Genomic DNA, 16,811 nt, shown 5'->3' on the forward strand with positions numbered 1-16,811 from the left:
TTAAAAAGATGCAGAGAAGAGTTCTCAGATCGAGAAAAACTCGAAAAATTCAAGGTAACTAGCTCAATACGAATTTTTATTTACAGGAAACAATACGAAGACTTTGACGACCCAACACTCAAGAAACATCCCAGCGAACAGGCCGATGATGTTAGCATAGACAGCTTACCTGAGTACCAACGACCCCCACCAAGAACAATCGATCAGTATGCCTTGTGTACATAACTCCAAACCAATACTCAACATTTAATCCTTTTCAGATATCTAAAAGCGGAAATCCCTCACTTATCTAGAAGATCCACTGTTTCCTTATTATGTTGCATGGGTTTCATTATCATGTTCGGTATGAGGGAGACCATGGGTATGGTGAATTCAGAAATCGAGGGCAAGAATGTGAGCTTTAGCAGCTCAAAAGTGCCCTTTTATAAAATGAGTATTTCCAGAGGAGCTCTTCACAAATTAAAGTACCACCTTCGACGATGGGAGCTATCGAATCAGCGATATTTTGGGGCTATTTTATCACCCAAATACCTGGTGGGCTTATAGCAGCCGCCTATCCAGCTAATAAACTTTTCGGTGCTGCTATAGGATCTTCCTGCTTGCTCAATCTTTTTGTGCCCGCCTTGTATGACAATCCTTCAGGGCTAATCATTATTAAAGTCATGCAAGGATTAGTTGAGGTCAGTTTGCCATGTAAAACATTTTCAAGTAGCATAATATGTGCTACCGTAGGGCGTAACGTATCCAGCCTGCCATGGTATAATGCGCCATTGGGCCCCGCCATTGGAAAGATCTCGTTTGGCCACCATAGCTTTCAGTGGATGTTACGCTGGTGTAATGTTCTCTATGATGATTTGCGGTATACTTATGAAGAACATAAGTCTGTTCGCGCCCTTTTATTTTTATTCTGTAATTGGTATAATATGGTATTTAACGTGGTTGTGGCTGGTGTTTGAGAAGCCTTCCTTGCACACTTGCATTGATGCTAAAGAGCTTATTATGATTGAAAAATCTTTAGGTGACTTGTCGGATCAAGTGGTAAAATTGTTTATGTTTAGATTTGTATCGTAGGTAGTAGTCAGCAGCATTACAGCAACCTGACTTTAGGCAACACCCCCTGGAAAGCCTTCTTTACGTCCATGCCATGTTATGCTATATTTGTGGCCAATTTCTGCAGGTCGTGGAACTTCTACCTCCTGGTGCTATTTCAAGCCTCCTACTTCAAGGAGGCGTTTGGTACCACAACAACCCAGGTACTTGTTATTATCGCATTACCACCCCCCGTGTAGAAATGTTATTATTACGACAGAATGCTTCTTTGGGTGCTTTACCACACTTCCTAATGACTTTGGTGGTACCAGCGGGAGGAATTATGGCTGATCGTCTGAGGAAAAAGGGAATTTTAAACACCACTCAAGTGCGAAAGCTTTTCAATTGTGGGGGGTTCGGTTTGGAAGCCACGTTCTTCCTTGCAATGGCTTATTCTCACACAACTATCCAAGGAATGACTGCCCTAACTATAGGTACTTATTCCCAGGTCTGTTTACAATAAATTCAGGGGTACCATGGGACTTTCAGGAGTGGCCTTCAGCGGTTTTGCAATTTCCGGTTTCAACGTAAATCATCTAGACATCGCTCCTAGGTATGCCAGTATCCTCATGGGACTCTCGAATGGAATAGGCACCATAGCAGGAGCAATAATACCTTTGGCCAAAAATACAATCGTCGTTAATGGGGTACGTAGCCTTCTTGGGATCTAGTGCTTAATTGTATGGTATCTGGGTAAAAGAGATCCCCAAAATTAAGTGGCGTGACTTCTGCACGGATGCTCTTTGATACTGAACAATGGGCACAGTGTCGCGGGCCGACAACCGGCAAACGACGTCAGCATACTGAGAGTTCATTTTATCGGACGCACTGGACCGAAAGAACTTGGAAATGAAATATCGCTTTATGGAATCGGGAGAGGGAAATTCGGGTACAAAGTGTTTTAACAGCACCCCCACGGAGCATTGTTCCAGTCTGGATTTCCAGGGTACAATCAGGGGCGTCCAATCTAAATCAAAATATAATTATTGTAAAATGTGGAGATTTTGTGAACGATGATTTATGGGCAGTTTGGGCACCCTGTATTTGTGTTTGAAATTGAGATTATTCCAGTTTTGCCTGTTCAAGAAAAAATCCTTATAGTTTCACCAACTTTGAAACAATTTATGTCGGGTGAATGTTGTAAGGTGAAGCAGTGCTACTACTTGAAACGATAACATTGAACTTACTTATTAGAGGCAAATGGGGCAAATTTTCATGATTTTATCGGTTTTTACAGGTCATTTTGATGGTTTGTTAAATTTGTTGGTAAATCTGAAAGAAAATTTTATCTGATTAAAAAAATGCGTTTGGAAACGAAACGAAAACTTACTTTCTAACAACTTTTTATCAGTAGAATTTAATCTCGATAAAAAGGCATCCAATTCCTCCATCCCTATTTTGAAGAGTGTTCTTTTCCAGACCCAAGAAGAATGGCGCATCCTCATTATTTTATCTGCATTCATTCACTATGCCGGAATAATTTTTTATGGAATTTTCGCCTCTGGGGAGCTCCAGCCGTGGGCTGATCCGAAAGCTGAGGAGGAAAGGCAGTGGAATCAAATGAACGAATCGGTACCTGTAACTAAATATGCGGTACGTGTACATCAAACATTTGAAAATAGGATCGCAAAGGACAATCTTTGTTCCAGACTCAGCCAAACGGTTTGATGCAACGTCGTCCAAGTGGAGGAGTGACTAACTACGGAGCTGCGATGGAAACCGCCCTGCCACCTTCAAGAGCCTCCGCATTGCCTCAGGAGATGAGTTCTGGCCCACCTGCAAGACCACCGGCACCACGGACTTATTCCCAGGTTAGGAAAAGTTTGTCATAGGAAATGTTTTTAATTTAATTAAATTAGGAGGAAGCTCCAGTACAACCGTCTGTTGTTCCATCGGCCAATCCATTTTTAAGCGGTCCGGTTTCGAGAAATCCCTTTAGGCAAGAGGCTGTACAGCCTGAAGCCCAAGATACCTATTTGCATGGCACAATCGACGATAGAACTTATTAGTAGTATTAGTTCTAATTAAAACCATTGTGCAGTTAATTTTCCGCTAAAGGGGAACTAAATGACGGAAGACACGGCTTGTTAGGAAAAGTATAGGTGCGGCTTGTCAAATATAGGAAGAGACTTGAGATTTTTGCCTGTCGACATACACGTTCAGAGAAAGGTGCATTTGAAGTAAAAGAGGTAAAATAACTTTAGATAGCGCAATTATTGTATGGGTTCATTGCGGGCAATAAGGAACCATTTTCGGTCGCTCGAGGAATGTACATAGTTGCGAGCATGGAAGGAACCGCTAAGTAAAAAATCATTATTGCTGGATTTTTTTGAGGCACAAAATGAGTTTGTGCAAATGATAGTTATCGAATCGCACTATACTTAGTTACTGAGAGGAGAGAAATTGCGAATCGAAAAATTCATGGTCATGTTGTATAGAAATTGGCCTACGCGTTTGATTTTCTGAGTGATTTTTTTTAGAAAACAGTTCTGTCGCCATTGAAAATCTTTAAAAATCGGCTAAAGTTTTTGATTTGTCGAATCAAAAACCAAGACCGTGCCGTAACGCACTTACGCACATGAAAAGGGGTGATTTGAAAAATACTTCTTTTAAATCACAGGTCCAAAAAATAGACAAAAGTTATTTTTGGAAATCGCAAGACTCTGGGCCACAGATGCAGGACTGTCTACTTACATCTCTTCCTAAATTTGCAATTTGAATACCTGTACGGGCTGCCCTGAATTCGACTATCGACATGAGAATCTTTCAGAAAATATCATGCATTAATGCGGATTATTAATGAATGATTTCGCACGCATTAAAAGAACATGTAGATGCTCAGTCAATGAAAATATATTTTTAAAAGTTCTGACGATGCATATTTCTGATCGAAACACCGCAAATTGCCAAATGTGACGTCCGATTGTTTATAACACATAAAGAAGTAAAAATGTTTAATCATTAAGTAAGCAAAGTGTCCATTTTGTGAAGGTCCGTTTTTGCCTTCAATCCAACTTGTACTTCTAAAATGGCTTTGGAACTCCCCTATCGAGAATCGAATTTGGGACACCTTATACATGTTTATTCTGTTTTTAAATTTTCGAGTTGATAATATATAATTTTAAATAACATTGTAAAGGCTTCTTCGCCTTTATCTAGGTCGCGAAACATTTAAAATGACAATAAAAAACATTTAAACAAGAACAATAAAAAACAAAGTGATTCTGCACTTGTTATTCACAGCAATTAAGAGTAAATTTTGCGACAATACTTATTAGATATATAACGCATATTCAGAAATAAGTGATGATGTAGGAAAGGGTATAATTAAAAAATAGTTAAGACCGATAAAATCAAAGTACATTAAGTTCATGATTATGAACTTTCCAGAGTATAATCAAATTAAGTTTGAAAATAGTCATAATATGGTTTTATGTTCTCTTTGGTCCTGTAAAAGAGTTGCTTAGTCGACGTTCATTTTGGTTTTAACTGGGATGTTATCGTTTTAGAAGAATATTTAGAATATTTCACTGACGATAATATTCCAATTATTAATGTAATTATTAGTGTCAAATTAATACGAAAAATCTCATTTTAATGTTGTGACGACGGCATGCAAAACATTCAAATCATTTACCGCATAACGGATATTTTTTTAAAATCACGCGCAAAGATATCCATTGTATATACGTAGTTAAACATATACTAAAATACAATAATATTTATTATTTTAAGATAAGCTGCAATTGTTAGGAATAGCACTGTCAAAACATTTATGGATAACGTTGTCAATTTGTATATTATAGAGTTAGAGACGTTAGACCCATAAGGAAAAATTGATGCATGGATGGAGCAACTGATATTTTTAAAAAAAGCTTGAATGGTAGTTCTATAATTTTGGAATCTCACAAATCCATAATTTGAAAACAAAAAAACTTTCAGTCTTTGATCCAAAGAACTAAAACCGTTTTGAATAGGCATTTTCAACTTTTATGGACCAGTTTTTCGATCGTTAAATTGGATTTGTCCCGTTAGCAATACTCATTCCTATAGGGTTTTAGTTGAAACTACTGGTCCTATTTAGGATCGGTTTTATAAGCCTATTTAAAACAAGTCTGAGCATTAAACTTAAACCTAAGAACCCTTCAATTAGAATTTTTAGTTTTTGCTCGCTTTCTTCTCCGTTCCTCAGACACTCCTCCAATTCATCGTGTAATATTCGTTCGTGGGCTAACGCACATGCTCCTAATCTCAACTTAGCTCTGACTTATAAAACTGATCTTAAGGACGTGTTTATGTGAGCATATTTTTTATTTTTAAATAAGTAAGAATATTAGATAAGGATTAAGATTTTCTAAGGTGAAATGCCTTAAGGCTGTGTCGACAATAAGGGGATAGTGCCCCCAAATTTAGTCTAAGTTAGTATTACCTAGGGGATATTATTTAGGTTCTTTGGGCGAGGTCATTTAGGTCGGTATGTAAGAGAAATATTGTTTGAGAATTGTATTAATTAAAATTAAAAATATCTTTGCTGAGAATTTTCTGCGAACACAAAGGAACATCAGAGAGAGAGAGAGAGCAAACGAGATTCTCAGCACATAGAAGCAAAATAATGTGATTTATTGTGTGTACTTCTTATGTTTTGCATGGGATGTTCTTAGTCTTAAAGAAAACAGTAAATCCACCAATTATTATTGTAATTAAGGTGGTTCCTGATAAAGAGGATTATTGCGACTCAAATCAAAAATTAAAATATTATATACCTCCAAGTTGGCGATAATTTATAAAAATAATCTACAATGATAAGATGAGGTGTTCTGTTGAAACTAGATCTAATAATAATTGAACAAGATTTTAAACTAATACAAATTTGGTGATATTGTTTTGATATTGCCTCTTAATAAATCCTTATCACCACGCTAAAGAGTTCTTAACTATAAGGGAAAACAGAAGGAGGATGTAGGTAAACATTCAGAACTAAACTGTAGTTCTGTAAATGTAACCATACGGCATAAAAAAACTCTTGAGGTGCCTCTACTTTAAAATTTCTTACAATAAGTAGTACTTCGAAGGAGGAACCCTTCGAAAAACAAATGGGTTTAGCGTTTAAAATTTAAACCTTTAAGAGTTTTTGATTTTGGATGGTAATAGAAGAAGAATTGTTGCCTTCATTTCATGTTCAATTGGAAGAAACTTTAATGAGCTAAATTTGAAATATTAAGATAATAGATCGTAATTAAATTATGGGCGAGTCAATTTATTCCTTTAATATCACCGCAGCTTTGCTTTTACGTCAGCAAACGGTGAGGCTAACCTAAACTAGCCTGAATTTTTCAAGCTTGTTCAGATTGGTATACTACAACAGATTCTTAAAATCGTCGAAGACGATTAAAATGATCTTCCTTTGGTTAACCTTGTATAAGGTTTATAAGTAGATGTATGAGAATGGTTATGGTTTGCATAATTGTAGTTAGTCTTCAAAATGTTATGTTGTTCAAGTTATCTTTTAGAAAATCAAATATGGCTACTTGATCAGTTTAAATAATAGACAAATTTGTGTAATTAATCTTCGAATTAAAAAACTTCAATAACGAAATTTATATCAAAGAATCTTTAGTTAATTCTGCGAGAATGATCTTTTAGAATAATCAATCTTGTATGAGCGGTAAAAAGAGAATTTTCTTTGAAACTACCTACTATAAAATATTTGTTACACATCGTGAAATACATTTCATAATTGACCATATTGAATATCATCCACAGATAGCTTTAGTTTGGCTTAGCTTGAGAGACTATGAATAACTGTAGTTCTTTTATGATTTTGTATAACTTATGATAACCAAATCGAAAGACAGTTTTTGTTACTCATACTTACATACATTTAACGTTTTTAGGCTGTTTGTTGTGTAATAAATTCATATAAAATTAATATCGTTTTGGGGCAAATTCTAAAGTGCTGTAGAACTTATTGGGCAGGCTTGCTAACGTTTCTGACAAAGATAGCAGCACATTAGGAATTTGGCCTTAGTAGTGTAGCTGCAATAATAAACTGTAAAATATATAAACAATCTCCTGTGACTCGAAATTTTGATGTTTGTTGCATATCTCTATATGTGGATGTACTGTTGGAAGTGGTTCAGTAGCAGCAGATTTAGGTGAAGGCAATTTCATCTCATCAAAGGAGCAATTCAACTTTCAAATTCATAAATAGATATCTGCTTAGAATTTCAAGAAACTTCCACCTGAATCTGCTTTTCGGAGCCTGAATAATTTATCATCACATAGCTACTACGAAAATATATTTTTGCGTTAATAGTGTACCTGTTACTTCATGTGTTAAAAATTCTACTGTAATACATGTAAATGTTGTTCTCTTTTATGGTATTTAACTATCGCCGTGAATCTAATTCTACACTGTAAAATCATCTCAAAATAATCCAATGTTATTCAAAAACGAATAAAATTATTTTAATCAAAAAACCTCCCCAATGCATTAAACTATTGTTGTATGGGACCCCATGAACTGTGTGGTTTCTGAGGATTCCAAGGCGGGAGGGTCAACAGTGGCGTAATTCAAATAAGTTCAGAAAGTTGAAATATTTATTGCTACAAATACGTTCCTTGGGAAAGTGTTAAACTTTTGACGATGCAAGAAGAGGAATTTGGCACACTTTCTGGAAAAAGAAGGTTCTTTTGAGTGTTGTTTGCACAGCGCATCTTTAACAAAATAAAAACTATTCCAATGCACGGTATAACAGAGAGCAGATATTATTTAAATAATTACTTCATTTTACTGTATAACTCGATATTCGCGTGTTTGCGATTCCTTCCGGTGAGTCCGCACGATCGGCTACTTGGGGTTATGCGGAAAGATTTTTCTGCCGAGTCCACATATTTTTTAACGATCTTGAGCAGTTCAAAGGACTGGTAGATAAAGAAGGCACGCCTGTCTTGGCAATTTTGCAATAGTGCAACAAATCATCTGCAACGAGAAGGGCGAAAGGGGAAAAAGGAGTCCTTAGAGAAAATTTAGGACTTAGCGTGCTTCTTTCTGTGCTGTAATAGTGCCAAACATTGGTCGTGGCTAGGCCTAAGTCCTAAAATGTTTTTAGCGGGAGGCGGATATTAACATCCTCAGAAGTTACTTCTTGCATGGCAACTGCTAAAATGATTCTTGCTTCTACGCATTCAGCCGCTGAGGCTTCTAAAAACAGCTTGTCATTCTATTCATTTCTCTCCGAACTGAACTACATGACTCAAGGCAGTTTCTTAATTGAAAGTACTTCCTCCTTTTGCTCTTGCTGGATGGTATTACACCAACGTAATGTGAATGGTCAACAAATGTGAATGCCACCACGCTCAAGAAAACCACCAGTAAGCGCTACCGCTCGACGCACGAATTTTATGTAGATTTTCTTCGGTACCATCGCAGACGATACGGTCATTTTCTGTTTGGGTGCTCATAAAGTATTATTTCTCGTGGCACCATGTAAGGACGACCACTTTCACTTGATATGTGTGATTGCATCGATGTGAGTCTGACCCAAGTTATTCGACCCTTTCAGTTTCGGCGAAGTTATAGTGACCATTCAAGACGACATGACCAAGCAGAGAGGAGTATTTTGCATTGTGAAGCGTGAAAGTGCGGTGTTTATTTGTTATTATTTGGTCTTCATTACTTTCACCGGTGAGTATATTTGGCTTCCAAAATTTTCTATAAACGCAATTTCTTTATGCATAACGCGGATATCCACGTATAAATTATAAAATGAAGAATGATGGCTTTATTTAACAGTAGAATGCATAACGTAATAACAATGAACTTTATAAATACGGTACTATTTAGTAGAAAGCAAAATGATAGATATAGCGTGTATTAATGGTTCCATAAAATGCAAGAAAGTTGTTTGATGGGGTCAATAGTTTCGCAATGACTATATCAAACTTATATACAATACGATCCACTTTCTTCTCTTTGACCTTTATTATGCAACATCTTGAAATTGCATGAATAAAAACAGGCAATTTTGAGGTCGGCGATGAAGAAGTGTGTGCCTTACTTACAAAGAGGAAATTTACGGTATAATAAATGAACCAACAATTTCATTGTGAGAAACTGCACTGCAATATGTATCGCATTTATTTATAAACAATGCAGTTGGATCTAGATTTTCTTACCGTTTCAGGGATATACGGACAACAGACGAAGGATAAGGAGGAGCCTCAGTCGGTGCAGGAGCTCTTCAATACCTCTTCTTGCATTCCTAAGCCATTTAGATGTCCCCATAAACAGATTCAGTTCTTCCTGTACACAAGGTGAGCTTTAGATTTTTGAATGTTCGAAAGTTTCCAGTCCTTAAGATTAAGAAAATTGCAGGCCGTGCATAGTTACCATAACCGCGTTGCCTTCCACTATTCTATATTGCAAAAGCGACATTTTGCGATATTTTTTTAAGGAACTGTGCGCGAAAGTAAATTTCTTGTTTTCGATATCCTTGACCCCATTTAAGGAATCTGGGGCCTAGTACGTGTTTGTGTACAGAAGCAAGCTTAAATAAGCGATTCTGCGATTGAACACAAACAAAACGTCCAAATCCACTTCATCATGAAGACAGATAAACATGGGAAAGGCGAAGACACATGATTTCTATAGAAAAGTGTGTCTGAAACGGTTCTTTTAAGAATAATTTATTCTTCAAAATATGATGTGGCGTGATCCATGCCATCGCTTCTCAACCTGAAACTGTCCCACTTGGAAGTTGTTATTGTTGGCTGAGGAATTGCAATTTCAAAGATCATTTCCTAGGAAAATTTACATTTTTTGTTGTATCTCCAGTATGCAAGTTTCCCTCATGGCAACTGTCTCTCTGGAAAAGAGCTCGAGTGAAAGTATTTCGAGGCTTTTAGGGCGCGATTTTGACTGTTAGGCCCCTGGTCTAACCTAAATGACTCTTACGGTTCCCGAGATTCACATGCTCAAAGTGGAATTTGGAACGTGGTAGTCAATTTTATAAAGATTTCGTCTTAGATCGGCGATTAATTTTGGAGTTAATTGCAATTTGATCTTTGATGAGACGTGGGCATCATTCACTGATCACGAATTCTAACGGATTAATTCCTGCTGATCACTAATACCCGCTCTTCTTACTACATTTTGTGTTAAGTTTAATTTTTGTGAAGTGACTTTATGATTTATTTTTTGGATATCCATGTTATTCATCCACCCTTCACTTATGGTGTTTTTCTCTTCGTAAATTTTAAAGACACTCTCATTTGCCTATGACTATTAAAACCTGTCGCAAATGAATTTCTCCCCAGTCACGTTGAATATTTGAAAAATTATAGCGCACATAAAATCGTATACATTAAATTTACAATTACCAATCGCGACCCACAAAAACAAGGGTCACATTTACCAAATGAAGTAATTTAAAACCCGGCCAGCAAGTCGACTTAAACTGTAGGCTAAGCATGTGTTGCATTGAAATTTCAGCGTTATATTAGCACATTTTAAATTCCAAAATATCACATATAGTACTTATCTCTTCAGGCGCACTCAGGAGAATCCTGAACTTCTAGACACAACCAAAGAGGAATCCTTATATGAATCTCAATTCAACAGAAGATACCCCGTAAAAATTGTCGTCCATGGGTTTGGAGGAGGCAGGAATTTATCCCCTAGCACCGATATGAGGGACGCCTACTTTTACAGGGGGAATTATAACATTATTATCGTAGATTATGGGACGTTGGTCAAGGAACCGTGCCTCAGCGTAAGTCTAATTTACCTTGAAGGAAATCGGATGTTACTTAAAAAATTACTTGTGACATGACGCTTCTAGTAATTACTAAGTATTAGGAATGATATCCCATTAAAAGCGAAATCGGCCGTTTCCTATTGGAGATATCGTGTACACAAGACATTTTGATGGGTTTCATAAAGGAAATTGGTTATAATCGTTACGCAATAAGGGAAATTTAAGCTATCATTAAATGTATAATTGCAGGGAGAATTTGCTGCCTTCAAAATAGACAAAACCCATTTATACGATTAAAAAAGCGAACTGAAGAGTGAATGAAGGTTATCTAGTTTACGTCTGGCGCACCTCGTTTGTAAAACTCATAAATTCCCTTTCAAGCCAATACCGCATTTTTTCGCTCTTAATGGTTGACTTCACTTTTCCTTCTATAGCAAATGGAATGGGCGCCTAGATTTTGTGCCAAATGTATCGCTCAACTAATTAGATATCTCACCCAACATCCCCGAGGTGTTAGGGCGGATGATCTACACCTAGTGGGCTACAGCGTGGGCGCACATATTTCTGGCCTGGTGGCCAACTACATTGACCCACAACGCGATGGAAAACTTGGCAGGATTACCGGTAAAAACCTTTCAATTCACTTTCAAATTAGTTTTAATATTATTTCCCTTTAAGGGCTGGACCCCACCATATTCTTTTACATGGGCAGAAACTCTTCTAGAGACTTGGACTCCACAGACGCCCATTTTGTGGATGTCCTTCACACCGGGGCTGGTATTTTAGGTCAGTGGGGGCCCAATGGACATGCAGATTTTTACATTAACGGCGGGTCTAGTCAGCCTGGATGCGGAAGCGATACCGTCTTCAGTAAATTTTCTCATCTGCCTAAATTCGTACATATAATTGTCCCCTCTTGTAGAAACATTGGCATGTGACCACACGAAAGTGACTCCCTACTTCATAGAATCGATTATATCAAAAAAGGGATTTTGGGCTTATCCATGTCCCACCTTGATTAGTTTTATGCTGAACTGGTGCTCGCCTCAAGACGAGGATTATGTTTTGATGGGGGAGCACGTGTCTCATAAGTAAGGATTTTTTATGCTTTTCTATGCTTCTAGATCATTTTTAATGCATTTTAGAGCTAGAGGTGTTTATTACGTGAGAACCTACGCAGATCCCCCATGGGCCCAAGGGCCGCCTTTGGAGATTAAACAGAGGCTGGCTAAACGTACTTTACCAATTTTGCAAAGATTGGCCAGGAACGGCGGTGATAGCAGATGACAGTGAAACTAACTAATATTAAGCTAATTAGAATCAAGTCCTTTCACTCTTTTGGATGCTAATGAGAGCGGTTTTCTGTAAATAATTGGTTAGCTCAACTTTATTCTTATTTATTGGCTATACGTTTCGATGTTTCTAACTTTTGTAATCCTTCCTAGAATAGATATTATTTGCATTTTGAAATTATTCTATATCAAACGTACTAATTTATGTTAAGAGGTTACTTGCACTTAAGCTTTTAGTCATCCGATAATAGATACTGGCGGGTGATCATTAAAAAGAAACCAAGGAGTAGGCGGCGAACCATAAAATTAAAGCGTTGATTAAGTAATTTACTATTTACCATCAAACATCTCACTAATTGATAAATTGATCCCAGGCATGCCTCTGATATTTGAAAGCCTAATTGAGGTTTTTTTATGATCATCTTTTATAAGGTAGTAAAAGTGACTTTTGCTCGTTTAGGTATATGTCTAGGGTAGATATTGTAGTCTGTGATGTTAATAGTAGCGTAATTTTAAGTAGGTGCCTGTTCATATTATCGGAACATTTTTGAATAAAAGATAGAAAGATACAAACAGAATTTTACATTAACAAAAATTATTTATGAGTCTGATATCTGATCGAGAATTGCACAATGCTGCAAAATATTTAAAATATTTTTTGTACTTCCCGGCGTCAAATACAGTATGCTCCATCTGGATGCGTAAAATGACACTTTCACACCCTAGGAAGTGAATGTCGCAAAAAGACCGACAAAGTTATTTTCATTAGCTTAATTTGGCAGCATTTTTAGATATCAACACGAGCAATTAATAAAGTATCCATACCAGAAATGATACTAAAAATTTGGAAAAAAATGTAAAGGAAAAGGGTGTTCACCCTACTTGGAATGCCTTGTACATATTATCACAATAAAACAAATTTTCAAAAAATCAAAAATCGCCTTGTGGGCGAATGTTTCAGACCTCAATACACCCCTGTACAGTTACACATTCATTCGGAGCGGACGAGAACAGAGTCGGAATTTATAATTGAAATTAGTGTACAACAGAATTTATACAGATAAAACAACCTTCAACTTTTCTATTGAATGAAATCGAAATGATAAACGCGTTGAAATTTACAAATCGCAATACATTTCGTGACGCGGATGATTATGTATTATTACGTTTGTTTATGAGAGCTATGTTATCGGCGTCATGCAAGATGAATGGACATATTTCCTTTCTGAAAAATCTGTTCGAAGATGCCGTCAAGGCAGTGCAACCAGCTGAATTAATTAAAAACCAGGTGATGTACCTATTACATATGCACATAAGTTGAAAGTCTAATTTATTTTGCATCACGTATCTCTTATCTCATGTAGGAGTTATTTATGCGCCATCTAGAATTTCCATTCGCTTTTACAGAATTTGCAGCTCAAAAAATTCTAGAGTTCTGTAATATTGGTGATCTCGGACTGTGAAATAATCAATAATTATAGTAGAAATGTAATAGGTCGTACGTTAAAACTCAAATATAAAACATCGTGTTATTCTATTTCTCAGATAAAATCCTGTTTCTTAGATAAAATACTCTAACGGACATCTATCAGTCAATAACCAAACTTATCCCACTGCGAAAGCTTACTATGCAGTGGGTTTCGGGAAAGCTGTTTTGGGCATGGCCCTTGAACTCGAAAAAACCTTGGGAACTCGCCTGGAGAGGGCCATAGTAACAGTTCCAAGGGGGATTTTTGAAAAATATCCAGAATCTCTAGGAAAACGCTCCACAGTCCGGTTTATCCAAGGGGCGGAAAATAATATTCCGGATCGAGATGCAGAACAAGGAGCTGAGGAAATTAAGGAATTGGTGGAGGGGTTGGGGGAGGAAGATTTATTATTTGTTTTAATTTCAGGTAGGTAGAAATATGATAATGAAAAAATGTAGGGGGAGTAATGTAAGAAAGAAAACAATAAATTTGCAGAAACTTCTGGAAGCGCAAAATGTTTCTGTTTGTTTCAAAGAAAATCCTCTGAAATGTAGAATATTTCGAGAGCAGCGGTAAAATGTTGAGACATTTAAAAAAAATGTCCAAAAACTCTTTAGACTTTTAATACACCAATCAGGATATCCCACAAAAACTCAACTATGCTGCGGTTTTGTTAAGAAGTTTTGAAACATCAGTCTATATCAGTTAATTGCTAACAGATAAGCTAATAAATCACTAAATCCCACACCTTGAAACTTTTTCTACTTTTCAGGGGGAGGTTCAGCACTGTTACCACTTCCCAAGCCCCCTATCACCCTCGAAGAAAAACAAGATATTATCAAAAGCCTTAGCAGAAGTGGAGCCTCTATTCAAGAACTTAATACTGTTCGCAAGCAATTATCTCTTTTGAAAGGTCTCAGTACACTTTGTTACTTAAAAAATTCTTGTTATGGACAATATTATAATTTATTAGGTGGGGGCTTAGCTCATCTTGCATATCCAGCGAGAGTAGTATCATTAATTTTGAGTGACGTAGTCGGGGACCCTCTAGACATAATTGCAAGTGGACCTACTGTATACTGGGAGGAAGATTCTCAAGTAGCAATTGAGGTACTTAACTTAAAGCATCATGTATCTTCCATAACTTAACATAACACCATATTAAGCGAGCGTAATTACACTTTTCTGCACTGCATGTAAAGAGGAGCTCTTAAAGAGCAGTTATCTAAGTTTATTGCAGCAGTAACTACCTGGAGTTTATAGAGAAATTGAATTTCCTTTAATATTTCGCTGGGAATTGTAGTATTTCTGCAGCTTAATTGATTTATTTTTATTTTAATGTTGCGATAATTTGGATTATTTATGTGTTTCTCTTTTATTGCAGATCTTAAAAAAGTACGACCTTTATGGCGTAGCTCCTAACTCAGTAAAGGAAATACTCAACAACAGCATTAACAGGAATAAGCAATCTCAGTTTGCTGATGTTTGCAAAGGAAAATTTACACATGTCCATAACGTGCTTATTGGAACTAATCGAATTGCTACAGATGCCGCAAAACTTCTGGCAGAGCAGCAAGATGTTCAGTGCGTTGTCATATCTCATAAGGTATATTTCCTTTCCCATACAACGTGATACATGTAGTCCGTTTTTCATAAAATTTTGATGAATTGCATGTAGATAAACAAAGTACACGGGGTAATTCAAATTCGCTGCTCACCATTGGGATCTCGAAAACCATAAAAAATACGAAGTCACTTAAATTGGAGCTAAGTTGCGCATTTTCGAGCTTTGTTAAATGTCGTTTTAAAATTTAGGAAATTCCGATTATTTCCGAAGATAATCGAAAAAACCTGAAATTTTCACAAATAGCTTATTTTTTAATTATTTAAAAAGACTCCTAAATCTCAATTTCACTTGCTCATGGGCACTTTAGTGCCTTAATAAGATGGTGTCATTAGATTTGAAATACAACATTTCGCAATTTGGGAACCATCATCAATTTCATTTTTTTAAATACGGACAAGAATTTTTTTGCATTTTTGGAGCCTTTGAGCTTTTGATGGGTGCCATTAGCACAACCATTTAATTACCTAAGACAATGCTTTTCAAGTATCCTATATGGGGTAGGATCCGATTTCGATCTATTTTTGCTGGTTTCAAATCAATTTAAATAACTAAAATTATTTTTTCAGTATCACATCTTATCTTATTATATATTTATCACGATAGATTCTTTTTTGTAATATCGTTTCACCCCTCTTAATATTCATCTTATAGAAATAGTTTAATCAGCGTAGAGTTGTCAATTGTATCTGAAACCAGAAGCAACATCGAAATATGTTATGGCCATATACCGGATTTGAGGAAGTTACCTTTTTTAATTATTCAAAAATTTCTAATCATTAGGCTACGTGAATTACCCTGTATACTGTACCTTTCAGGTAGAAGGAGATGTTAATATGCTTGCTGAGATTTATGCCCAGTTAGCTTGGTGCTTCTCTAAACAAAAAAAATGTCAAATAAAAGCTCTTTTAGAAAAAATTCCTTTTGATCTAGAGGAAGGAGCTATTGATGAAGTATTGCGATTGGATGGATCTAAGAAAACCTTGTTTATCTTTGCAGGTTAGTTAGTTATTTGGTAGACTGTGTGCCAACGTCATATATAAATATATACATATAGTATATCGTACTTTTTTAGGTGAGCCAACAGTTCATGTAACGGGTTCAGGAAAAGGGGGTCGCAATCAACAATTAGCCCTTGCTTTTTGCCTGGAACTTAATAAATACATGGTGCCTTCAACCGCAAAGCCTGGAAATATTTCTTTACTCAGTGCCGGAACAGATGGAATTGATGGGCCTACGGACGCAGCTGGGGCTGTTGGGTGCATTGGATTGGCGGCAACGTGCTCCCATCTCGGAATTAAGCCAGAGACGTATTTGAGGAGCCACGATTCTTATAGCTTTTTCAGCGAGTTTCTCGATGGGGGGTGCTTGATTAAAATCGGTCATACCGGGACCAACGTGATGGATTTACATTTTTTGTTTGTTGAGCCTTGCTTAGAGGGGAATATACGGTAATACTCAATTTTGTACTTTATTTTTGCTGGGGAAAGTGAATAAGCTAAAGATTCTTCCAAAGAAATGCTTCTTTCAAAAAAGCTTTGTACCTTTTGAAAGCTTCATACAGGGTTCCACAACGAGA

The 16,811-nt window shown here is 36.6% G+C and overlaps 3 protein-coding genes across 3 annotated transcripts in view; all 3 read left to right on the top strand.

The window, feature by feature from the left end:
* Positions 1 to 7,466, top strand: part of VGlut (Vesicular glutamate transporter) — a 30,388-nt gene extending 22,922 nt beyond the window's left edge. Inside the window, exons 3-12 of the mRNA XM_066397708.1 lie at positions 87 to 206; positions 261 to 393; positions 444 to 680; positions 733 to 1,018; positions 1,072 to 1,253; positions 1,310 to 1,523; positions 1,579 to 1,736; positions 2,509 to 2,682; positions 2,739 to 2,900; positions 2,949 to 7,466. Of these exons, the coding sequence (XP_066253805.1) occupies positions 87 to 206; positions 261 to 393; positions 444 to 680; positions 733 to 1,018; positions 1,072 to 1,253; positions 1,310 to 1,523; positions 1,579 to 1,736; positions 2,509 to 2,682; positions 2,739 to 2,900; positions 2,949 to 3,098 (1,816 nt within the window). The 3' untranslated portion in view covers positions 3,099 to 7,466. The remainder of the gene's footprint in view (positions 1 to 86; positions 207 to 260; positions 394 to 443; positions 681 to 732; positions 1,019 to 1,071; positions 1,254 to 1,309; positions 1,524 to 1,578; positions 1,737 to 2,508; positions 2,683 to 2,738; positions 2,901 to 2,948) is intronic.
* A 955-nt stretch (positions 7,467 to 8,421) lies between these two features.
* On the top strand, positions 8,422 to 12,727 carry LOC136414051 (phospholipase A1 1). Its single transcript, XM_066397844.1, has 7 exons — positions 8,422 to 8,776; positions 9,276 to 9,405; positions 10,640 to 10,862; positions 11,282 to 11,471; positions 11,526 to 11,717; positions 11,770 to 11,938; positions 11,993 to 12,727. The coding sequence occupies exons 1-7, from the start codon at positions 8,689 to 8,691 to the stop codon at positions 12,132 to 12,134; spliced, it is 1,134 nt and encodes a 377-aa protein (XP_066253941.1). The 5' UTR covers positions 8,422 to 8,688; the 3' UTR covers positions 12,135 to 12,727.
* A 439-nt stretch (positions 12,728 to 13,166) lies between these two features.
* On the top strand, positions 13,167 to 16,738 carry LOC136414086 (glycerate kinase). The gene is made up of 7 exons (XM_066397896.1): positions 13,167 to 13,427; positions 13,704 to 14,034; positions 14,381 to 14,521; positions 14,582 to 14,718; positions 14,993 to 15,214; positions 16,051 to 16,231; positions 16,308 to 16,738. The coding sequence occupies exons 1-7, from the start codon at positions 13,239 to 13,241 to the stop codon at positions 16,685 to 16,687; spliced, it is 1,581 nt and encodes a 526-aa protein (XP_066253993.1). The 5' UTR covers positions 13,167 to 13,238; the 3' UTR covers positions 16,688 to 16,738.
* The last annotated feature ends 73 nt before the right edge of the window (positions 16,739 to 16,811 follow it).

Source organism: Euwallacea similis, chromosome 16 (assembly GCF_039881205.1).
Source record: "Euwallacea similis isolate ESF13 chromosome 16, ESF131.1, whole genome shotgun sequence".
Classification (NCBI taxonomy): Eukaryota; Metazoa; Arthropoda; class Insecta; order Coleoptera; family Curculionidae; genus Euwallacea; species Euwallacea similis.